This window comes from Argiope bruennichi, chromosome X1 (genome assembly GCF_947563725.1).
Source record: "Argiope bruennichi chromosome X1, qqArgBrue1.1, whole genome shotgun sequence".
Taxonomy (NCBI): domain Eukaryota; kingdom Metazoa; phylum Arthropoda; class Arachnida; order Araneae; family Araneidae; genus Argiope; species Argiope bruennichi.
Genome location: NC_079162.1, coordinates 95,551,117 through 95,578,060, shown reverse-complemented (window position 1 = coordinate 95,578,060; position 26,944 = coordinate 95,551,117). Strand labels below are relative to the sequence as shown.

At 29.0% G+C, this 26,944-nt stretch overlaps 1 protein-coding gene across 1 annotated transcript in view; it reads right to left on the bottom strand.

The window, feature by feature from the left end:
* The window catches only part of LOC129958984 (vascular endothelial growth factor receptor kdr-like), a 73,698-nt gene that overhangs the window by 31,620 nt on the left and 15,134 nt on the right, over nucleotides 1–26,944 (bottom strand). The window contains exons 5-13 of the mRNA XM_056071749.1: nucleotides 26,252–26,400; nucleotides 24,575–24,749; nucleotides 22,205–22,510; nucleotides 20,731–21,072; nucleotides 19,211–19,375; nucleotides 17,844–17,987; nucleotides 17,432–17,722; nucleotides 15,146–15,279; nucleotides 3,268–3,418 (exon numbers count right to left, since the gene is read on the bottom strand). Coding sequence (XP_055927724.1) covers nucleotides 3,268–3,418; nucleotides 15,146–15,279; nucleotides 17,432–17,722; nucleotides 17,844–17,987; nucleotides 19,211–19,375; nucleotides 20,731–21,072; nucleotides 22,205–22,510; nucleotides 24,575–24,749; nucleotides 26,252–26,400 — 1,857 coding nt within the window. The remainder of the gene's footprint in view (nucleotides 1–3,267; nucleotides 3,419–15,145; nucleotides 15,280–17,431; nucleotides 17,723–17,843; nucleotides 17,988–19,210; nucleotides 19,376–20,730; nucleotides 21,073–22,204; nucleotides 22,511–24,574; nucleotides 24,750–26,251; nucleotides 26,401–26,944) is intronic.

Below are 26,944 nucleotides of genomic sequence, written 5' to 3'. Positions count from 1 at the left end.
AACTATCGTGTCCAATTCAACGACCTAAAGAAATGACGTCCCAACAGTTACTATCTTAAAATGAGGCAATGCCTTGTTGTGTTAGAACCTTATATACATACTTTCAAATGTTTGTTTGAACATATTCCAATGAATATGTCTGAATTTCTTAAGGAAAAATCAGTCATGCTCTCACATCAAATAATTCTACTGGTTGATCGTGGATGCTTCCTGTTTACGATTCATAGTTATGCGCATAAATTACTCCATTCACATGTGTATTGTGGATAATAAATACACCATCATGTGTAAATGATCCATCTGTTATTAAAAAGTTATTGAAAAATCTGACGTTCTACATTCTACTCCAGGAGACATCTGGCATTTCCAAGCGACGTAAATAGTATGCAGTAGTCTTTATTTTTATTTTTTTATACCGTTGAATTTTTATCTCAACTTTTTATGATGCAGCCCACACTGTACTGTGAATTGAAGCAAACCAAATGTGTGTCCATATTTCTTCTGTTTGTATCTGGCTGAACTGTTAATCTAGCTATGGTAATTTTTACATCTGGAACAGACATATGTTTTGATGCATCTACCCATTCTACTTTTTGACATAAAAACTCCTCATTGACATCGATAGCTTTCAGGATTTCTATAGCAATCGAAATTACTGAAAATCCAACTAAACATTTTTAAAATTATAATTCTTAAGTATAATTTTAATTTGAAAAATTTCTTTCTCTAGTTGCCACAGAAATGGATTACGATGATAAAATTCTTAAACTTTTCAAAAATTTCCAAAATGTTTCATAATTTTCAGGAAGTGTTTATTAGGGATAGCTTGAATCAGGTAACAAAGCATTTAAAGTTTTAAATTAATATGAATATTTCCGAAAAGTTCATTCAGTTTATATCTGGTTTTTCTTTGAACGAAATTTTTTTAAAGTGTTAGGAATTTTTAATTTTTTTTTTAGTTGTATTATTATTATTTAAATGAAACAAAATATTAAATTTATTATAATGTGAATTAATATCTTAATGTACAGTTAAAATTAAGAAATACGTATTTCCCGTGTTTTATATAATTTAGTAAAGGAAAATATTAATTAATTGTCAATTAATATTGGAAAATTAATTGACTTTAAAACATGTCTGCGATAATCATTAGACTGAAAAGCATAAGATGAGTGAAGTGTTTTAGGAATCATATCTTAGGTGTACTTGAACGCTATTTCAACACCTTTCATGTTAAAACTATTATAACATTGCCCACGAAGACCATCAAAATTTAGCTTTCATTTACATCGTAAATAACAGTGGCATATCGTAGCGTTATAGATAAATTTCTGATGGCATGCGTTAGTTGTACAGATTTATATCTGTAAGTTATACATGTTTGTAGCATCTAAAATTATAGAAAAATATTTTTAAAATGTTACATTATTTCAAAATTTCTGGATTCTAATTTATAAATCTTTTATTTTCATTCGCAATAGTTAAACCAAATTTTTTTAACAGTTCGAGTTTTCATAATTTGAATGAAATTATTTGTAACATGAGCCCTGAAAAGATAAGCATTGGATAACTTGGCATTTCATTACTTCAATAGCAACAGTTACTGAAGGCTAAACAGTGTAATCTTTTTTAAGTACATGGTTTTTATAATTTCCTCTCAATTGTATATTCGGATGCTTTATTGAATCAAATCATGCCAATTTTTAAAAAGAATATGAGAATTATCTCATAATATTTAACAGAATGGATGAATTTTGCCAGTTGCTAAAACCTTGAATTAACAGTTATGTTACGTCTAAAAAAATTCTGTCAGAATTATAGGACAAAAACAATGTCCGAAGTTAACAGATTTGGAGTAAACCAACCAATTAAGCAATAGTTTTTCGACATTTGTCAGCTATTTTTGTTAAAAAAGTTCCAAGTTTGCGATGGCAACAGTCTTTAGGAAAATCAAAATCAATAATCTGTACAAGACCTTTTCTTAGTTTTGGGGGATTTATTAATTAAAGCAATAAGCTATAATGCAATATCAGACGTGTCAAGTCAATCAAATTGAGTTTGATTACCTGTAAATTACCTGAAATTTGGTTACATTGCGAATGAGAAAACTAAGCTAGTTCAACTAGTATTGTACAAATTGGCTCTCTTTGGCTTTGTTCAAGTGAAAATATCCTGATCTGTCGAAAGCCTTTTGATCTTGACCCCCAAATTATTTCGTCCTTCTTCTGTTTTCTCCAAGCTGACAGTAAATTTTCCACAAATATTATATGGTGGCAACTGATATCAGCTAAAATTAGTAAGTTCACCCAAGTAGTTCGGGTGTGGGCGAGAAAAGGGATGGAGCTAACAACATCTACACTGCACAGGCGGCAATAAATCTTAGGATTGGGCGTTCCAGGATGTCTCATTTCTAGAAGCACAAAGGACCATTTCATTTGCCTTATGTTTTCCATTTTTTCTTTAAGTTTTATTTTTATTGAAACGTTCTTCAATGAATTTGGTGTACTTTCACAGCATTATGAATTTTCTTCCTGCAGAGGGATTTGACATACCTCTATAAAGACTCCTGAAAAGGCCGCATGGTATTATATTAATATTCGGAACAGCTTGCTCCATTCTTAACATCATAATACTAACAATAACAAAGAAAGTCTTGATTTACAAAATTTGGGATGCAAGCGCATAACTATTTTAATATCTGATAACCACTTACACAAGAAACGCTCTCCATACAATAGTTAGTGTTATGCTATTGTTTGCTGTTGTGTACATGAAATGCATATCAACTTATCCATTCTTTTAAACTCCTCTATTGTCTGAGGCGTTGAAACTGAGAAGTAATGGCCTTGTGAAGCAAGAGAGATTCATAGGGCATGCACTCTGCATTAGATAAAGTTGAAGAAGGGTTAGTTTTTGTAGACGAAGATTATTTTTCTTATTTTTTTTTTCCTTCAACCAGAAAATAACAAAAAAGGTATTATTAAACTTGCTTACCATCTCAAATACTATAAAGCTTCATTTCGATCCCTGAAATCTATGATTTTTTTATGATGTTGTGTTCTACCACCTCTTAAAGTTGGCCTAATATTTTTACCCACTTCGTAGGTAAAGATTGAACGACACGTTTATTGAATAAAAGACCCGAAAAGCAAGAAAATGAATTTAATTTTTTGATATGTAAGCATATTCTTTTCAGTGTGAAAATGAATTATTTTTAAATAGTCGTGTAGTACTGCTACACACAGTACTCATACTGAAATAACTCACCAAATTTCAAATTTTCTTTAGGAAACTCCCATCTGTTATCATATGGCAGCAGATCTACTTGTTCATCTATAGGCATATTGGGATCATAAATTCCAAAGTGACCTTCTTGAAAGAGCTGATGGTTGAATCCTTGTAATTTCATTAAAGTATGCTGAAAATATTAATTGTTTATACATGAAGTTGAATATTTTATAAATTAATTTTTAATTAAAAATATATTGTACATTACATGGTCTTTCAAAAAACCCCAAACATTCAAATAAAGCTTTAATATGTCAACCTTCCAACTATGCTGTAATGATATTCATTAATATTAATCTTGAAATTCCATCTACAATTTTTCGAGAACGTAACATAATCTTGTCACTGTGTTATGGGATGGAAAGTTAATTAGTATTTACAAGTTTGTTGCTTTCTTTTTACATTACAAAAATAGAAGAACAAACGAGTTTGTTGGAGCTTTTATGTAAAATTGTCAAACTCCTCTACGGAATCATTGCAACTAGTTGATGGAGAGGATTCTTTTAAGCACTTCGAATGCAATAAATGGTATTGATACTTCTGAAAATATTATTATTGATGAATGAATAGTACTAAAAATATTATTGTTGATGAGGATTAATGCTACAAATGGGTCTGTCTCTGTTATTCGCTTCAGAATTAAAGCATAGCTGTAATTAAAAAATTGACAATGTGTCCGAATCTAATCAATTTGAAGGCGGCTGAAAAATATGGAAAAAATATATATGAAACTAAAAATAAATAATAAAATAAATTGTCAAAATGGAAGGATCTTAATTTCAATTTGAGCACTTGTTTAATTCTTCTATTCATAAACTGTATTCTCAAAAATAATGTAATTCACAATTTGTGTTACATCTACCACAATTTAAGAAACCCTTGTCGAAGGTACTATTTGGCTTTTAAACTCATTTATACTAAAGATTTAATTACCACTTTCAAACATCTAACATCAAAGTTTGACACACTTGTCAGATACGTTATTGTAAATAAACATGATACGGCAACAAAAGTAAAAATGATTATATTGTCAGCGATAATTTTTTTCTTCGTTTGTTTGCCTTTAATTAATTTAAAAAAACATGTTGGCGTGAATTATTAGAGAGTTCTCTATCATCAATAGATTCAATCCTTTAAAAGTTAATTCAAAAAATTTCTCCGAATTCGACGAAGTAGAGAAGATAGATATTATGTAATAGCAGACACATCAACATAATTCTAAGTACTGACTCGTGATAAGTTGCTTTCCGGCTCGTGATTAATTTCTACGAAATAAAACTGAGAATGTCTAGAGACGTATTTCACGATTAACGAAGTAAGGATAAACAATTTTTAATAAAGATATATAATTGAAAGAGAAATTTCATAGAATTATAGAGTGCAGGATATAGAATAATTCGAATCGACACGAAATATTCACACTTTTTTCTTTTAAAATTGAAACATTATCCAAGGTAATAATCCAATTCATAATATACGCTGAAATTTTTAAATAACAGGCTCCAATTCAGATGGAAATGGATAACAAACTTTGTCATTCTAAGTTATTTTTTTATAAAAAAATACTCATTTCTTTTTACATTTTTTTTTTTTTGAAAATTCATGACTGATGTAAAATACAACTTACAATAATACAATTCGTTATCTGCATAAAAGTTCAAATTTGGTTTGTTTCTTGAAAGCATGGCGGGTGAATTATTATTTCAAACTGCACGTTTCACGAAACAATTCCCGACAAACAGAAGACAAAATTGAAATGCACGTGAAAAATTTCCCATTCTTACTTAGTGGCATTATATTTTTCATTGAATAAGTTACAAGTGTGTGAATTGTGTAAGGATAAAACACCGTTCACGTACACTTTATGTTTATCATTAAATTTTCCTGAATGATTTGTGAGGCCCAGACATGTGTGATAAAAAATGAAGTAAAGAACTTGTCTTTCTTATCAGTGATGCAGTACTAAAATGAATGTGCAATATATTTTAATACTTTTGTCAGAAATATAAATTTACACATTCAAGAAAGTAATTTTCATATTATAAGGACATTGATCAGTATAATTTTTAGTCTTTCTTTTAAATTTCATGATTTAAGCAATCCAATATTTAACTAGTATTCATTTCTCAGATATTTACCTGAAAATTCGATTTTGCATTATAAATATTTCTTACACATTATTTTATACATTGTTTTCCCATTTGAATGACTAAAGAAATTTTAAAGGAATTTTACCATCTGAAAGGAAATTTGCATTAGAGTTTTGAAAATACTGTGCAGCATCAGCTGTTCATAATTTTATGAAACAAAAGCTTCTAACATTAGTTTAAAGTTCGAGCTAAGGTGTTTGATTCAAAAAATTAAAATCATTTCTTTCGTTCATGCCATCTTAAATTTTTCATTCAATTCAATTCTGGTGTAAAAATGATAATAAATCAGTGAGACTAGTTATCTGGTTTATTGGAACCAGATTCATCCGGGTACCCGGATGACTAAATAGTTGATGGCAAAAAATTATTTCTTAGATTTTTTTTTACTTAAGGTACTTTGATTTAATGATTATAAAAACAATGCCGTTTATATTTTAGATGCTATAAACTCCTAATAAATTATGCTCAAATCTTGTTTCAATCACAAATAAAAAAGGATTTGCTAACATAAAAAATAAAAATACTGACCGATTTTTAAATAAAAAAAAGCTAATCAACACATTGCAAGAGCATAAATCTAAATTTTATTCATTATAATTTTACGTGCAGGCCCCCAAATTTAAATAAATATTGTTAAAAATCATTTTTGTGTTAATTTGTGTGCTCTTTCAACCATTTTCGATGACCCATGGAATTCGCACATACGCAATTGACGTACTACTCAGTTCCACAAATAATCGAGATTTTGTTGTAGTTGCATATCGTATAAAAATTTCACAGTTTTTACTTGTATCAAAGTTAGTTGTTTCCCTATCTGTACTCGTTTTTCGTCTAGAAAGTCTTGTTTGTGGATTTTTTTTCTTTTTGATTCAGGTAATTGGTGATCATTCCGGATAACTGGAGTTCGGATAGTAGGAGTTCTACTGTAATAATAATCTAGTCCTAATTATGAGTTTAAAAAAATCTGACCGTCTTGAAACGCTTATTAAAACAGGAAAACATGATAAGAAAATGAAGTTGCGAATGATGACAATCACGGAGGAATTCAATTAAACACATCACTTCACGAGCAATATCACCTAATTTGCAATCTTTGAAGAGGAAGTAAATTCAGTGAATGATGAATATTTCTGCGTTCTCACACTTTTTCTTTTTTTTTTCTTCGCATCTCGTATGAATAAAAAACACATCTTCATACCAGATGTGAACAAAATATCGAAATATTCGTTATTGGCTGCGTAAAATTTGATTCTTCTACCAAAATTGCTCATTAAATGATGTTTTTTTTCCCATTAGAAATTAAATGAAATGTCTCAAATCAATGTAACGTTCCAAGTTATATTTTATCTGCTTACACTGAAGAAGCCGGTAGATATTCTCGTTATTTGTGTTTACTCAAATCAAATCTAAATTGATTACACCTGATTCTACAATGGATTGAAATTAATTTAAGAAGCTCAAATTTAGATAAATTGGAAAGAAAGCTGAAAAATTAATCCTTTCTAAGGCAACCGGTAGATCTGTATTTCATTTAAGATAAAACTAAAGTAGTCAAATTAGTCGGATTTTTCCGGGATTTGATTCGAATTCGGGGAGAAACATGTTCTGGATTTGTCTCGAATTTCAATTGAACATCTCTGACTCTTTGTGCATAGCCGAACCATCAAACTACCACTGAACGAAACAGTATTTTACTTTAAGAAAGCTTCCCTAGATTTAATTTTTTAAATGAGATAGATATAAAACTAAAGTAATCAAATAAATCGGACATTCTGGGGATTTAACTTTATATAAAACTAAAGTGAATTTACCTAAACTTTTCCTTGCATATGAAATGACCACAAAGCATGGATTATCCAGTACATTTTTTTTAAATTGAGATAGAAAAAAAATCTGAATTGAATTAAATGTTCTGGATTACCCGCGGTTTTTTTTATAGATTAATTGTATAAATTAAGAGGAAAATATTTACTAGATTGAATTTTTAAATAAGTGAAATGAGCTTACTGATTTTTACTATACAAGTAATATAGTGCCCTGAAAGTGAGCAAAATGCAAGAACCAGTTTGAAGGGAAAATAGTGAAAATAATAGTAATATACAATATTTCTATTTCTTTACATCTTACACTTTTTAATTTTTCATAATTTACTATCTTAATATTTCTGAATACTTTTGTGTTCCTTTTATTTATTTGTTGGCGCTTTTTTTTTTTTTTTTTTTTTTTTTTTGCTTTGCTTTTTCGGGACTACTCTTCTCCAGCACTTAATCCGCTTCTCCGACTAAATTTTAAGAAATTTGGTCATTTTATTTAAACATGTATAAATTTATTTGAAGTATTTAAACATCCATGATTCTAAAGGGGGGTCGGGGGTGGCATATCATTTTTAGGTTAAATTTAAATAACGGAGATCAAGCAGATCAATTTATATCCTTAAACAGTGAGCAAAATCATAACATGCTTAAAATTTGCAAACGGAATCCGAGTAAAATAATGGAGTTAATAACATATTTAGGTTATAACATACGTTGCGTTCCATTAAACACTTTCAAGGAAGTCACAACTCTAGTCTATTATTCAATGTCTGCTGAATTTAAATGAGCGAAGAAGGAAACCATTGAAACATGAAATGATTGTCTTTATAAATACATTCGCGTCGATCATTTTCCTCCTTTTACATCTGCTTTGTAAAAGGAAAACATTAATCTTTATTCGTTGGGAGTTTTTATGTCTAACATTTAGAAATGCCAGTCAATCGAATTATAAGCAAAATATCATCAAAGAAGATCTATACATGGGAATTTGATATAATGAATGCTAATTAAATTTTTATTCATATAATAGATTGTAGATTTTCGAAAGCTCGTTTTTTCATTGTAAAGCTGTGTACGGTTAGTTTTGGCATTTATTTAATAATTTGAATAAAAGATTAGAAAAGATGGTGAGATAATAGTCACGTCATAATAACATAATAGTTTATGGACAGAATTGTTTCATATGCGATAAAAAGTGTCTTTTATTTTTGACATTTTATCAATAGCAAATTTATTAAAAATGCATTAATAATCGAATTCACATTCTTAATAAAAATAATTTTAGTAAATTCATTATTACAGGTTTTTAATTAAGCATAATTATATTTTCAAACGCTATGGACATTTTTTTTTTATTGAAATGGGGTCGGTAATATTTTGGAAATGAAACAAATAAAATGGCGGTTGATTATTAAAATTGGTTGATTATTTTTAATGTGTTTTTTAACATACTAAATACTGAAGGGAGGAGAAGTTTAATACTTTTTTTATATCGTTAAAAAGTAGAAACGGAACTGCCTGCTTAATCTGGGACGGCTGGTCGCTTAACTATAACTAATATCGCCTTTCAGTGACATTTCATTTTTTTTATCTTTTGGGAATTTTATTAGCTACCTAATAATAGCGAGTACTAAAATAAATTCTACTTTAAAAATGCATTGCCTTTGACATTAATGATAGTGCAAATCCATAACCTTAACTGAAATTAATAATATTTAAAGGCATTCATGATAAATTATCCTTACTCTTCAAAAATAAAACGGCTACGATATGCGAAACGAGGTGAATGCGAGGAAGAAGCTTATTTTAGAAGAATATTTCATAAAATTAATAGAGAATCATTAATGATTTGTGTCCCGAGGGAAAATAAATGACAATATTTTTATACGTCGAAAAATTGTAAAAGATTGAAACTTATTTACTTAATTGTGTCTACAGTTCTTTTAATACATGTATTGTGTTACTGAAACACACCGGATTTCTGTAGAAAGCTTTTAATAAACTGCTCTTGACGAAAAAAGCAAAAAATATTTGTCTTTTTTACAAGCAATTCCTCTTTCTTCTCCTAAAAATTTTTTATTATTCTCAAAAATTTGAATGATTGTTATAATTAAAGCTACTTATTACATTTTCACAATTTTAATATGAATTTAAATATATAATAAATATTCCTTCTAATTCTCTTTTCAGACATGACTTTTTCCATTGCAATGTTTTACTGTATGAGAAATTAAATTATTTACTTCGAAAATAGTAACGTGCGACTTTTTTTAAAAAAATACCGTGACATTTCTATTAACTAAATAATTTAATCTCCTCATGAAGTAGAAAGTGTGGTTAATTAATACGATTATAAAATAAAATTATGCCAAACCTTATAATAAGTTATTAGGTTGATACGGCTTATTTTTTTTCACAATTAAATGATTTTTTTTTCTTTGAAAAGATGGAAATTGCAGTAAATTTTCATTCTGTCAATTAGAAGATGAATCAGAATAGGATAAGTAGATGAAATAGCATCAGATGATGATAAATAGAGCAGAATAGGATGGTGGATTTAGATGAATGAATTTGCTAATTTGAATTTGATTTCCTTTAACTTTCTCTTTTGATAAAAAAAACTGTTATAGAAACGTTTTACAAAGCAGTAGGGAAATTCATAAAAAAATTGTTTTCTATGGTTACAGGCCTACTCTTTGAGAAGTTTCAGAATATTTAAAGATTTCACGTCTATATATTTTTCAAACGTTTGCAAATATTAAATAATAGGTGATAAGCGTAAAGCACTTTTATGTCGCACTGATATAGTGGGACACATTTTTCTAAATGATACTCTTTAGGAAATATCATGAAATCTTTAGTCAAATCTCTGCACTTTGATTGATAAAAATTATAACTTTATTGCAATTCTAAGTATATTTAAAGAAGATATCTAGAAGCAATTAACCAGTTGGGAAATATTCATTTTGAGATTATGAGGATTTTGCAAAACATGTCAGAAAAATTTCTTTACTCCAAATTTAATTGAGGCATTAAAACTAGTCTGATGTAACGGATTATAGCCGATTCATTTTTTTTCAAACTACATACAATTAGATACAATTCACAATAGTCAATTTAAAACCTATAAAATGGCAATTGATTCCTGATTGTATAACTGTAACCATTTAAATGCTTTTAATTTTTTTAAATCTTTTAAATAATAAGTGGTTAGAAATAAATTATACCTCTTTAGAGCACAGTAAAGTTAGAATTCAAGAGAATACCAATTTTTGGTGATAGGAATTTAAGAACATGCTGAAACGAATGGCATAAAATGTTCAGAAACTAAGAGGCAGGTGAATACTACCGGAGGCAAACATAATTCCATCGTGATTCCAGAGTAATCAAGTTAAAGTTTGAGACGCGTTAATTTCAAAATGTAGGTAGTTTAGGACGACAATAAAAGGATCAATTTTCATAAACACCAAACTGTGTATTTAAGTAATGCATATAAGATATAGAATTCGAAGGTGCAAAGGAGGCAATTTTTGCAAGAAGTTTTATGTCTCTTTTTAAATTTCTTCCTTCCATAACGCTATTTGTTTTCCCATGCTCTTAGGAGCATGGCACCAAGGTTTGGTGTCCTTTGTAACATATTATGAAGGTGTCCTTTTGTAAACAGATTATGAAGTGTTGATTTTAAATGGAGAAAATTATCGTGCTGTCACCATTTCATTTCGTCTCTTCATTTTATGCAAAAAGGCTTCATCTTTGGAGCTATTTTACAAGTTTTTTTTCTTAAACTCTGGCCAAGAAACATGAGAAACATAATCTCAACACCAATGTCAAAATAGAAAAAGAGACCACAGGAAAGGCGCTCAGAGTTTTTATGCCTATGATGAGGTATCATTACCATAAAAATGTTGTCCCAGCATTTATGAGACGTTAATTTTACATAGAACGGCAGTTTATCATTGGACAAATAAAAAAATTATAGTAATTGGATCTTGAAAAGGATGGCTAAAACCAGAAATCTACGGAACATAGAAGTAAAGTAAAAGTACTTTTAAATTTCAATTTAAATGATTAGAAAAAGAATAAAATTAATAAAAACGAATAGATTGAATTTATTTCATATATATTGAATACAGTACTCTGCATAGAAATATTTTAATTCTTATCACATTCATATTGGATTTTCAGCTTCATTTTAATAATAATTTTTCGATTCTATTTTAAATCCGGACACGAAAAATTGCTATTATTTTTAAATTTCTGGTGCGTCGAAATAACTTATATAAATAAATTATATATTTTATCTGCTTATTTTGGTTTCAGGTTAAGTTTAATATCCGTTGTTGACTCATTACTGCTAATACCCGTGTTCCCTCAATAACATTCTTATCTCTTCTCGAAATTTTCCCCGTCGAAGGATATCCGTTATAAATATCCAAACGGAAATTTATCCGCACTTCTTTCCGTGAATTGCTCATCCCGAATTACGCCAGAGGAAGGTGCCCGGCAAGGATAAATAGTAATGTGCGAAGAAAATGCTGAATGTTTAAAATTTGTAGCTTTCCTAAATATGCCATTGCTTGGTTAAATAGACTGGAAATTTCAATGATCGTATCAAGAAGCAATTGCAATTATCTATGTGGAACAACTTTTACGTCTGTTGGGGAATTTTATTTCAATTATTGCATTGAATCCTTCAGTACTACGGTTAGTTCAGTCCGTGTTTTATTGAAACTATACTAAGAGAAATTACTACTCGTAGAACAATGAAAACCATGTGACTGAAAATGGGTAACGTCTAAATTTTTAAAATCATTGATGTGAAAATTAAACACTGCCTTGTAGGAGAGCTCTTGCAATTTTCACGCCGTATTATGTGAAAACCGTTGTATTATAATTCCATATTATAAGAAGATTGACTTTAGTAAGATAAATTTGTAGATTTCGTTGATAGTTTTAATTAACAGTTACATATGTGGGAAAACAATCCTTGCAGAAATAGCAAGATTCTATTTAAATTTATTACATTCAGTACCCTTAATTTTTTCATATATCAAACCAATGCTGAACGAAATTAACACTCGGGAAGAAATCAAAACAAAATGATAGAACAATTTAGGCTAGTTAAGGAATGTCCGAATTTTAAAGCAGCTTTATGCAGTAAGCAGTAAAGCCTTAAAAGAAGAAATAAACTACAAAATGAAATACATAAAAAATAGAAATATATATATGTAATGATATTTTCAAATCTAAATTAAACCCTAATTAATTTCCTAATTTTTATCTTAATTTAGTCCATATTGACTTCATTCTAAAAGGTTTTATTATTTCTTGATCCAATTCCATTTTTTATTTAATTAATGCAACAGAAGCTCTGTAAAATTGTTGAAATCGACAAGTTCTCACACTCCGAGTGAAGGGATAAAAATTTGTTAATCTAAACACATTCTTTTAAAAGATCCCTATAATTCCTTTACCTAAATCGACACGTGTAAAGAAATCCCTATCAGAAGCTCACAGTATATAATCATGAGGATAAATGTTTCTTTCTTTCTTTTCTATTTTCGCTTTTGCGTCGTTCTATGAAATAACGTATCTCGTCACTACATGGCTCCCGGGATGAAATAAAGCGAAATTTAAAAATTCAGAGTGTCTTCTCTCTCTTCGACCATGACTCAGCTTCAAAAATATGTGTTTACATATATATAATTATCTTGTTCTTGCTTCAATATAAACGAATACAATTAAAACTATTTTTCAAATAATCTTTAATTTAGACACATTACATATGCTCTGTTTCTAATCTTTTATTCCAGCTAGAATTAAAAGCAGAAAAACTTTCGGTCTAAGTGCTTCCAAAGACCCCTCCCTATCTCTCCTCCGACACAAAACTATAAAGAAATAACCTCAATATGATTTTTCTTTTTTGTAATAATGTCTCTGTTATCGCCGATCTAGGCGATGTCAATATAATCTTATCAGTATTGCTTTGTTTTTTATCAATTAAAATAATGAAGAGCAATGATAATTTTACTTTGTATGGAAATCTATGTTCGATCTTATCTTCAAGCACTTCATTGAAAAAGAATCCAAATTTGAGTACAATAATATAATTTTCCTAAAATTACTTTTTTTTTTTTTTTTTTTTTTGCAGATTTTGTGTGAAAATGAATTTTTATAAAAAATGTATACTCTACACAACATCATTTTCCAGTTACTTCAGACAAATAACCTTACATTAAATACTAAATGTTGATAATATTTTTTTTGCACTAATAATTAGGTAAGGTAATAGATATTATCTTAAAAGAGCAATCAGGCTTGTTTATAACAAATGATTTTCTTTCTATAAGCAGGAACTCCTTCGATAAATATGAAATATAATTTGACATTTAAAATAAGCTTGTTTATACTATGAAATAGTATGGAAATATTCATCTGTTATTTTCTAGTATTTTATTTTATTTGCTTGACAATTCGAGGGATTTGTGTTTACACTGCTAGTTATAAGAGATGAGCATTGAATTTCTCATTTACTTAGAGAAAAATATTTTTTCAACAATGAGTAATAAAGATGATCACATTGATAGCGCCTATATTGCAAATATTTGTACCTTAAGCAACGTTCTCATTACGCCAACTTGTGCGGCGCAATAGAGGTAGGCCACCTCTACCTCTAGAAGATCCCGTGACTCCGATGGAACAATGGCAAATAATAGTCTCACCGGGGCACTTATTTGCTTTGCCCCATTGCTGTCATGTGATATTCCTGAGGTAGGCGTGGTCTTCTATTGCTCGCAATAATCGGAATCATGTGAACTGTGCTTAAGACAACTTCGGGACAGCAACAGAAAGACAATTATTGCGCTCAGTAGTTGGCCTCATGTGAAAGCACCGTTATTGCAGCTGCAAACCCCATTTTAGAGGGGTTTTGTTAGCAACTATGTTAAGTCTGGCAGATTTGCTGTAGCCACTTTTTCGTTCTGGTGACTCCAATCGGAAGGATCGTTGATAATAAGATTTTCTTGACATTCAACTAAATGATTTTAATCAACATACACTGTCAACTAAAGTAAAAAGAACCAAGCAATTATTAACGCTTCTAATTGTACAAAGCAAATTCTATTAATCATCAAACGCAAAGAAATTCTGAATTTCTCAATTTTCTTCAAAAAAAGCAACCATTCAATCCATGCCTTCGAATCCGATGAATGCTGGCGTTACAAGTGTTTTTAATATGTTAGCGGAAGGGGGGAGGGGCGCTAAGAGAATGGGGCCAGATTGGCAGATTAGTGATGGAAACTCATGATGGAAAGATTCCTGTAGGACTGCTGAGCATGAGCTTCCCAATTCTTAATAAAAGTTACCTCATTAGGGATTTCACAAAAATAAAAATATTTTCATTTGCATCCTACTTGCTTTTTTTGTGAGATGTTAATTCATAGAATGGACTTTAACGATCCTTCAACTTCTAATCGTGCTTTCATTCCAGATACTTTGGTAACTTGTAACCTTAAACTCTTTTCAATACATTGGATTCCGAAGGTTTTGGAGCTTTTATAAACGATTTAAGTCATACAAATCTCACATCCGATATTTCTAATACCCTGTGTGACAGTTAGGGTTCCTTAACTGAATCTCAAAATAATTCAAAAAGTTAGGCAGAAACTAAACTAACTAGTACGGCATCTGAATAACTGGTAATCACAGCAAAAATACTTTTATTACAAATTTAGATTCAAGGTTACATAGTTTTAAAGGAGAAGATTCTGCCTCCTATCGTCTGAAGAAAGCCTATTAAAGCAAAGAACGTTTACAAAATCGAGGCTGTATGTCTTTGCATGGGAGATAACCTTAAATGCTATTAAAAAACAAACTAAAAGAGAAAGCACTTACTTTCCTTTTGTAAAGCCACCTTGCAAATAAAAGGAGAAGAATAAGTATTGTAGCTACGCAAATGCCAGCAGCTGCTAATACCCCGACATGTATAGGTTCGGATATACCTTGAGTTACGTGGCCAGAAACTCCACCTTATAAAAAAAGTACCATAAATTAGATATATCAATGTTTATTAAATAAAAACATATATAACCAAACTAGCGAATTCTGTTGCTGAGTGCTTTTCTTCTGTATCTCCCATTTCCAATGCGTTCAATAGTAATTGGCTTAATATCTTTTTAAATTGATTTATTTTAAATACTGGAGTTCATTTACCCATTTTCAATGTTAACTTAGACTGAAATAATTTAGCAATATATCTGATTTTTCATTATTTTTTAGTTTTCATCATTTGCTTCTAATTAAGGTCACCGATTGTTACTGCATCTACTTTGTAGCAAAGGAATAAATAGAAATGACATTGCTTCTTTAGGAGCTTCGAAATAATCGTATTATCTAACATTTTTTAAATAGCATTTTGATGTAGAGAGTGTGTCATTATGCAACACTGATACTAAAGGAAAGTGTCACACTTTAAAGAATTTGTTTTATCTCCATTCTCGTTTTTTAGGGGGGGGGGAGGGAAATCATAATTTCCCAATGTCAGAAATTAATACAGAACCATAAATATCTTTACAATACTTAACATAAAACCAAGTAATACGCTAAAAGCTTTTCTGAATTTTTTTTTAAATAAAAGATGCTAAACTAGATACTTAAGCATCTCAATAATTATGATTAATCAGTTATATGATTTTATTTCACTAAAGCTTCATTAAAAAAATCAACCTAACGTCAACTAAATATTTAGTTGAAACCTCTAAATCTGAAAAAAATTATAAGATAGCACTATTTTAGGAAGTATATATAATAGATATACTGCATGAAAAAAAAGCATTTTACAAGCATGCAAAATTCCCCAAAAATTCATCATATCAGGATTCAAGAAGTCTCTTCTATTTGTCATGAAATTACTGTTATGTATACAGATTATTGTGTGTATGTGAATCAAAATGAGAAAGAAATATATACGATCATTTAAATTATTCTTAAGAAAGCACATAAATAAAAAAATAATGGAATTTTTTTTCGACCAAAAAATTAAAGAACAAAAATATTTATTAATAAAAAACATGCAAAAAGCTTCCAGAGAAAATGGACTCAAATACCGTCGAATAAATTATTTGACAGAATCTAATATTTAAGGATTTTATTTCTCACATTCATGTCTCGTTTTGAAATCCCGTGAACACTAACAGGAATAGATCTGGCAATTTTGAACTGTAGTGATATGACGGAGAAGGTAATTGAACCAACACTAACTCATAAAATGGACACGCCTTGCAATTATTTTTTAAACTCTTGAAGTCATGAAAATACATCAGAATCACAAACAATGTGGATATTCGGTAGTGTGGGTCTCGAATACTGAACCTTCACGCTCATAACCGATCTAGTGACTTAACTTATAAGAGAAGTCAAACTTAAAAAGAAATTTTTAAACACATTTTTCAAAAAGCTTGAGTTGTTTCATGTTTCTAAAGATAAGATGAAATTTTGTGATTGATATTTCACTCACTTTCTAATGTGCCAGAATTTTCAAATGCTATACACTTATGTTCTAGATGACATACTATTTTAATATTTTCAAAGTTTAATTATTAGGAGAGTGATTAACTTAGTTAAATTTTGATTCCATATTTATGGCGCCACCTAGCAGAGAATTTCAAAAAATAAATCGATTTCAAGACTTTGCAATATTTATAAAAATGAATAATAGGTTAAAGACTAAAAAGTAGAAGATAATTAAAATGAAAATATTTACTTTTTTAAATATAATAATAAAAGTGAATTTTTAATAAACAATGTACTTTTTAGTGAATTTTCATGTTATTTATTTTTAGTTTAAAAGGCAATTACAGTTATTTTAATTTGATTGGATAAATATCCTTTTTTGAATCTACATGAGGGCTATTTTAAGATGGGCGGTATAAATTTGAAAGATGGTTAAATAACTAGGACAATACCAAAGTTGATATTCCACTCTCAAAACTTCCCCACCTCTTCAATACGTAGAGGTTTACTTCAATCTGGGTAATCTGGTGAAATTATATTTTGAACACGAGTTCTATCACCGCCGAAATTACTGTCAAGACACCATAACTTCTAATAACAAGTGACATTCACAGTTAAAACACTTATTAATACACAGTAGAAGAAACAACGGTAAATTAATCCGCTTACTTGAGATAATTGAAAGGGACATGTTTCGCATAATGGCTCCAGCGACATTTTCTGCAATGCATGCATAATCTCCGCTGTCTTCATCTACCAATCGACTGATTATAAGCACTTGAAAATCCTCTTCAAATTTGCCGCCGGTAAAGTTTGAAGTTAAAAGCTCTCCATTTCGATACCAGGTAACTTTTGGCAAAGGCGTTCCATTCACTACGCAATCAAGTTCCAAAATCGAATTGGCAGCGGCTAATAATTCTTTGTCCCAGTCTCCATTTTCAAACTGAGGTTCTTGAATTTCTGTTGAGAAGAAAATATTGTACTTGTTTGTGGTGCAATTTCTAGAAAAATAATCATAAATAAAAATAAAAAATAAAAACCTTTTTTTAAAATGGCTTGAAGGATTAGAAAAAAATCTTACTTTGCACATTGATGTACGTAGTTTTCTCCTCAAGTTTGTCTCCGAACCTTGGGGTTGCTAAGCACTTATAAATTCCAGAATTATTAAGGAATATTTTTTCTAGATTCATTTCTAAGGCTATGGAGTTGGAAGTATTTGATCTTGCTAAAAAATATATATATATTCAAATTATAGTTTCAATCCAAAGCATTTCTAGCGATGTTTTCAATAATGCAAAAAAAAAAGAGAGAGAGAGAGAGAGAGAGAAAACATTCTTCCATTACAATTTTAATATTAGAAACATCTGTACAAACTTTAAATGCCAAGTAAGGTAGATTAAAAGTTCTATAGGCAAATCTTCAAAATGTTATTCATACCTAAATCTCGAAAGTTTAGTATTTAATCTTTCTTTTTTACTCAAATTTTCAAAATTGCTCTTTTAAAAAAATACAAAGCTTATTTGAAAATCTGCTTTATCTATGGAAATCCCAAAATTCACAATGTTTTCGCATGAAGTTTTCAAGAAAGAAAAAAAATTGAAAATTACTGAATAATTTTGAATTATGCCGTGCTATCTAGAAGGATTTTGAAAAGAAAACTAGCCCATAATGTTTTCACAGAAAGTTACCAAGAAAAAAAAAATTGTAAATAACTCTGAATAATTCTGTCTTACTATCTAGCAGGAGTTTTAAAAGAAAATTAGCCCAACTAACAACGAAAGCATTAGCGCACTAACTGCAGAAATTAATGCCTAATGTTTGTTAGCACTTTTAACATCAGTTTTAGAGTTTCGCGTTAAGTGAAATATGTTACAGTAGTATAATCCTCTAGAATATTTAAAAGTATCTTAGCAGTTATTTAATATTGTTAGGGTACTTTTAAACTATAAGGAACTTGTTTATTTTAGAATCCAATCCTACCTTTTAAAATATAAAAAAATGCTTTTGCAAATTAATTTCTTCTAACATTGCATCGTTTGCTAGACTATGCATGTTTGTATCATCAAAATTTATATGGCTGTGTGCTGCCAGATGTTTATATATAAGCCGTGAAAATATTTCATAAATGTTTGTAAACGATTGTTAGCATATACACATATGCGGACAATGTGATTAAACTATTATCAATAACGAGTTGCAGTTATTAATACTACGTTAACCTTAAATCGTGTTATTATGAATAACAACTGCGATTAGTATTTATAATACTTTAAATACATTTTAGAATTTATAATATACATTTTAAATGAAACATTCCCGATACTTTTTGATCATTGTAGTTACAAATAATTTTTTAGACTTTACTCGCCCAATGCAGTTTATTAGCATCCATGTTTCAGACAGTGTTATAAAATTTTAAAAAATGTCCAGAGTAACATAAAGACATACTTAATAAATCATCCTGAATGGGGCTGCTTTCATTTGTAAAACCGGGTGTCCACGTCCAAAATAAATCTTCATACAAATCAGAACTTGCCCTACAAGTCATTGAAAACGGACTCAATTCTAAAGGTAAATTATTTTCTATTTCCATATCAAAACCATTTTTGACATCTGAAAAGAAGAAATTCTGGTACGTAATGCACGAAATTAATCACATACGATTAATAAATAACTATGCAATGCATATTTGACAATTAAATACGTATAATCAAATGCATAGCTATGCACGTTTGACAATTAAATACGTATAATCAAATGCATAGCTATGCACGTTTGACAATTAAATACGTATAATCAAATGCATAGCTATGCACGTTTGACAATTAAATACGTATAATCAAATGCATAGCTATGCACGTTTGAACATTGTCTTCCTACTTGCAATTTAAATATTATTCATTTTGTAAGCAATGATTCATCACAGTCAACTATTTGAAATGATTCGAGAATAAAATTTAAAAAGACATTTAATTTTCAGTTCGTTTTGTTGTCAATTGTCCGTTGGAAACTAACTATGCTAGAAATAAACTACAATACAGAATTAAATTCCAAAAAAAATTTTTTTAATTATATAACTTCTACGTGTCGATTCATGCATACAAAAGGCAAAAAAAGTATAAATTTATTACTCATACAAATAATTAAATTAATTGCTAAGAAGGCTCAACTTAAGTCTGACTTTTTGACACAGTTGGAAAAAAAATGTGTCGTAACATTGAAGATGACAGAACTCAAATTACAAAGTGTATGCTTATTACAAAAAAAAAAAAAAAAAAAAAAGTGTAAACTTATCTTTTTAAGATTCCCACTATTTTAATTATTCCCAAAATAATACAGAACATATTGTTAATTATTCTATTCGAAGCCTTTTTCTTATTTTTAGCATTTGTTCACATTTATTGACTTCTATTTACTCTTTACATGGTAGCCCATCAATTCTCAGATGATGGTAGTCTACGAGAAAAAATTCATTCCCAGTGAATAGGCTTTCTAAACAATTGTTTCTGCCACAAATGAGATGAAGCTATTGAATACGAGGAAAGCAAAAGCATTACTTATGCTTTCTTCTATCAGATCCTTCTTTATTAGTAAACTAAGAGTATTCAGAAAATCAGCAAATTAATTGAAACTTGTATTAAATATTTTCTATGAACAAATTTAATTAAACCGTTATTAATTGGTATTTCATTTTCGTATTTTAATACTCTACACATTTGAAATGAAACAGTTACAAAGTTTTTCGTGTATACATGAGGTCGAGATATTTTTTAATATGATTTTAATGTTTTAAGTTGGTATTCTATCTATGAATTACGTCATGCGAAAATCGATTTAAAATATAAACTTGTCACATTTTAGCTGAACTTGAAATATCGTCTAATTAGTTACTAAAAGCAAGGCCAACAGATCGTCAATTTCACAACTCCTTTTTAAAAAGCTATGTACTAAAAGGTAACTATACTTACCTGAAACAATAAATGGTATCACTTCTTCAGCAAAGCCCATTTCATTTTGACTTACACATTTGTAATATCCTGAAGTTATAGCTGTTACGTTCAGTAAAGACCAAACATTTTCTTCGTCAATATTCATAAACCATTGAGTGTGATTATTGATATCTGTTAACTCATCAACATATTTCCATTTCTTATTTTTATCACAAGATGGACTTGTGCAATCGCGGATGTCTGCCCAACTCCAAAAAAGAGTTGGGGAGGGAAATCCTTTAGACTCACATTGTAACTGATATGAGTGACTAGGAACGAAACAGCACGTTGTTACATTCTTTATTTTTATAGATGGCGTATCTAAAAAAAAAGAAAGGGGTCACAAATATTACATTATTTCAACAATTTCACATGTATTGTAAACAAACTTATGACATCAGTTTCATTAGAAAATCAATTAAAAATCAATTTATTTGAATTTAGTTATATTCTTTTAGTAAATCTTGCGTTACTTTTTATCAAACAAAATAAACTACCCCAATATGTTAATGATTTGATACCAGGAAAGCTAATTCCTGAAAGGAATTCCTCTAATAAGAGAAACAAGTCTCGATAGTCAAGTGAAAAGAGCGGACATGAGTGGCAGAGTAACAAACAAATTTGACATCTTCCTACCTACTGCATTTCCCTGACAAACATTACATTATCTAGGAAAGCTATGCTACCTATAGCAAACTATGTTAAACTAAGAAGAAGCTAATATGTTTGTTAGAATTCTCAAAGAAGATTATTTCTTTGAGAATTCTAACAAACATATTAGCTATCATGATTTTCTGTACTAAATCTACTAAAATGAGTGCAATATTTGATTAAAAAAATATGGTAAACTATGAACAAGATAGCTTTATACAATTATTGAAACCAGCAACAATGTATTTACGCGACTATATTGAAAACTGAATTCATATTTCAAGAGACATCTTCTGACTAAACGACATACTAGTAGCTTTTTATATTAAGAACCTATTATACATCTAATGCTATTGAAATAGTAAATATTTTAATTCTATTCATGTAGAAATTAAAGCACATTTTCGCAGATTTTCTGAAGCTACAGCACATATGACAAAACATATCAGTAATGTGATTCTAGTAAAAGAAGCTTTACAGATTATATAAAATTAAAATAATAAAAGAAACAGCTCATTTGTGGAATTATTAGATTAAAAGCCTTTTAAAAGCAGCTCAAACCGTATTGAAGAGGGACCACGTAATTCTAAACTATGATCAGATGACAAGTTTGGCATATGATTTACCAGCGAACTCTATGAACTTCTATACCATACCAAATTGAGATCATTTGATACATGAGGAATTTCTAGCAGAATCAGATCTCTAAATTCTCAATATTCTGTTCCTCTAGTCAAAACTCAGTTATTTGGCCATTACCGTCTAATATAAGAAAAGAAAAAGGTAAAAAAATCTATTATACCTTTAACACGAAGGTGGAAAGATTTATTGAAGTATCCTCCAGAAGTATGTGCAGCTACAGTGTAAAATCCCGAATCCAATTTTGTAAGATTTGAAATACTCAAGCGAAATTCCGAACTAGATGATCTAATTTTATATTTATTGTTAGCAGGTGAAAGCTGAGCATTATCTTTGATCCACAAAGATCGAATATCTGTTGTTAAAGGAAACACTGTATAAGTTGCAATGAGATCTACTTCTTTAGTTCGACTCTTGACGATATTCTCCAATCCTTCCGTAAATGTAACAACTGGTTCTTGAGGATTTTCTGTAATACATATATTAGAAAAAAGTCGATATTTAATTCCACTTCATTATATAATACTAATAATATTCCTTATCATATATTTTTTATTTGATTATTTTATATCAGCATGTTTACGGAGAAATAATGGTCAGCATTATTCAAGGAAGCTTCTTTTGAGGGAAGATAAAACTCATTGCAAATTTTTTTAAACTATTCCGATATTCTCAATTACATTGCTATTTAAGATTATTAGCGAGCCAATAAAAATGTTCAATTTTTATTAATATATTTATAAAATAATAAATTTAAAATTTAATATATAAATTAATTTATTAAATTATATAATTGTTAAATGAGTAATTATTTTTAATCTAATTATCATCTATTTTTCATTTAATAAATTAAAAATAATTATCTAAATAAATTCATTTATTTATGTATCAAATATATTAATTTAGTTTGGTTCATCACAAAAAGTTCAAATAACTGAAACTTCTTCAGGGAATATATCAGAATAGAAGCGTTTTCATATAATTCTAAGTTACATATCGTTCAAAATTATTCGATCATCGAATTTACAATGGACAAAAGATAAATTTTCTAAATTAAATATCAGTCTTTGATATCTATCATTACATCCTTTAGTTTCAATCACAGCTTTCAGCTATTGAATTATGTAATCAGTTTCTGCGTTGTCTGCAGCGACACTCAATTTTTATCTTCTAAAAAAACTTAATTTTTATTTTTTGGAACTCAAAACTAAATTTGTATCCAAAAGCAGCCACAAATTTTCGATGTGGATACATCATTCTGTAATCTAGCTTCCAGCTCTTTTTAAATGCATCACAAACTTAACTGATACAATGAATTCCATCGTCTGAGTATCCTGATAATTAAACAATAGAAGCTTAGTTACGCAACAGTACGTTTTAATCGACAGCATCTTCGAATCAATTAAAAATTATATATATACAAATGATAAATTTAAAAATATCTGCAAATGATTACATTAAAAATCATATATCTTTGAATCAATTAAAATCATATCAGCAGTCTGACTTTCACTAGGTGGATTTTTGGTGAGTTGCTTTGTAGGGCCTTAAGGCCAAGCGTTCGATTTGTATTACAGTGAACAATGCTGGCAAGTCAGTGTCAGTTATATCTCTATGGAAATAAATATATTTAATCTTTTGGTAATTTTTTTACGAATAGATGAATATTGATGAACAATGTGAAATGATGAATTATGAAATAACTTTAAAAAAATAATAAAAGTGAGCTTTAAGAACAATCAAGTGAGGTAAGTAACTTAAAAATCATAAGGTTAAGGATGGACTTAATGCTTTTCAAGAAGCCTAGAAATATACTATACAGCAAAAGGAAGTTCCGTTTAATAGTCATTATACTTTTCATGAAACGGCGTGATATAGCAGCTAGAAAACATCAAACTGAAGGGGGACAACTTACTGTCACAAACTTTTTTTAAACAACAGCCTGTTTTGTCTTTGTGGATTATTTTAATAAAACTATTAATTTTAACTATTTATTATTAATTAATAAGTAATATTATTTCTTTTCTTATGTATCCTCTCATACTATTTTGAAATACAACACATTATAAAAGGAATTGTAAGCAGAAGAATTTTACATAAAAAATATTCTCAATCTTTCTTTACTTATTATCCCAGCAGTTTCTTCAATCGTCATTACCTGTTTTTGAAGAATAACTGTCTTTTTAATACATTTCTGAATTTTAGTGACAATTTTTTTAAAGATGCTTGGAGTATGCTATTTTATTATTCTGCTATGAATTGAGACAGCATGATCAGAAACTTTAACAGTTCATTCAAATATATTTTGATATACCATGCTTTAAAAAGAAACTGAAATGTGATTTTTTTTAAATTTGTTAATTAACACATTAATCGTCATGCAATGCTCCGGTTGTTATATATTTTTGTTGAAAAACTAGAAAAAAGGATAACCACGACTAAAATTTGTGAACAGCTTTAGTTTTCAAGGCCTTTCTATGAAGTCATTACCATTTAAATAATATAATAATTTGTTAACTGTATATATACTTACCATATATTTTAATTTCAACTTGATGGTAGTTTTCTCTTAGAGAATGATCTGTTGCGTTGCACTGATAAATCCCTTCATCCGTCTTTTGAGCGTTAATAACAGTCAATGGGTTTGATATCAATTTATGAATTCTCGTTTTCTTAATTTTGGGGGTACCTGATATGATTCTGTTCTCCTGTTTGAAATGAAATTCAAGAATTTAATTTTACACACCCATCTTTATCAAATAAATTATTTTGAAAAATAATGCAATATGTAATTAATTCTACAGCAGTTAAATACCCGAATGAAGCGGATTGGAAGCTTAGCCGGCTTCAGCGCTCTCCTCTATTTTCACGAGGTAATGGGTTTCAGTATAATTCTCCCAACGTAAATCATGTTTTCTTCGTAATATTTATAATTCATTTTAATTTGATTCAATTCATGCCTCTTGTAACTACACTAGAACTATTTTGTGTTGGATCTCGCACTTTTGAAGTGTGGTCGTGTATTGAAAATGTCACTTGTCTAGCACTCTTTTTGCAGACATCTAAATCAAAGAGGATATTTGACTGCGTTGGATTTTATGTACACCAGGTCTGAAGAAATTGCAGATTATTGGAAGAATCTGATTTCTAACTCATGATTCTCCAGTTCCGGCCCCTGGTTTCTATGTGTGCTTAGCATTGGTGAAATCTCAATTGAATTTCGTAATCATTAATTACTGGAAAAAAATGATTTATGTCTTTTTAATTTACAAGAATAAAATTGTTTTAACTTGCGTTCTATCAGCTGTAAAATAAAAATAAAAAATGCTTTTTTACTTTCGAACCAATATGACAAATTAATTTTTGCGATTATAAAATGTATTATTGAATGGTTTCTCCGAAAATTTTATTATACTAAATGATTAATTTTGGTATTGAAGTGCCCTGAGATATCCTTAAAAACTGTCAAATCTGCAAAAAAAAGTCATATTTATCTTCTTTAGACTGAAAAATTCCATTAAAGTAAAATTGATGAAGTGGAAGATTGTATACTAATATCAATCACTAGATAATATGATCTTTGAATTGTTTCACGTTCCGTTAATTATTGTTTAAAATATATATTCAATCAAAAAAAGTGAGAAAGAGCTCCTTGCATGATAGTATGCATGATCTTCAACAAAGTTATTAAAAAAAGGTATCTTTAAATGTTTTTCATTAGAATTAAAATATTTAGAAGATTGGAATATCATAAGACAATTAGGCAACAACATGATAAATTAAAATTTTCTTCTAATCTATTAGAAACAATGTATTGACTGCCACTGATTCCATTTGACTCATACATGTAATTCAAACTTTCTATATAATTAAATGACCTCTTCTCTACTACAATTAAGAGATAATAGAGAAGTGATTATCTAATGGGACGCAATATAACGTGTGAGTTATTGCACAGATTATCTTCAGCCAGTTTTAAACATTATTATTCAGCATTTGAAAGCTAATCAATAATTAAGAAAACAAAACGCAAAAAAGTAGAATAAAAAAATTAAAAGTAATTCATAAATTAAGTTTTTCATTTAATAAAGAATTATCCTCATTATTAATTTGTTAGTATCTATTTTAAATTTTTTAAAAATGAAGTATTTTTTGTAGAAGTGAAGAAATAGATAATGAAATCAATTAAGGGAGCAGAAACTTAACATACATCTCTTACTGGATATGACCATCTCACGGGGTCCATTAAGGTTGTTCGCATTACTTTAATATTACATATTAAAGTAAAGTTGGAATGCAGTAAAACGTATTTCGCATTTTTGTCATCTATAAAAACTTCAGGAATCGATTGTGTCTGTGCTAAGAAAATGGAAAATTTGAATTAGTAACAAAAGACATATTATACAATAAAAGCAACACACATAATCATTAATGAAGAATTAAAGGCACATTTTAAGTCAAAATTTGCTTATTTTAAATTCCATGTTCATTATACATACCAAAAAGGAAACAGCTGCAATATCCTGCGCTATGATTGATTTTGGACTAAAATTATGGTTCTTTTAGCTTGTTTTGCTAGGCTTCGCTTGAATTTGCATTCCAAACGTATAAAAAAATATACTGTATTACCACTGGAAATTTCCTTTACAAATAAATAATCATTTTATGATTTGATTCTAAATTTGGGATGTCAAAATTAATTCTTCGTGATTGCTGAAACTGAATAAAAATTTGCTTCTAAAAGGAAAAATTTGTTTCGAAAGATGTTTGCCTCCAGTACTAGTAAAACTTCCAAAATACCTGATCAAACGTTCGGAGGGTAAAGTAATCTGTAATTCGTTGTGAAGTCAAAAAGTATCTAGCTTAAGCCAGAAAAAAAAATCCAATGAGGAATTTTACTGTT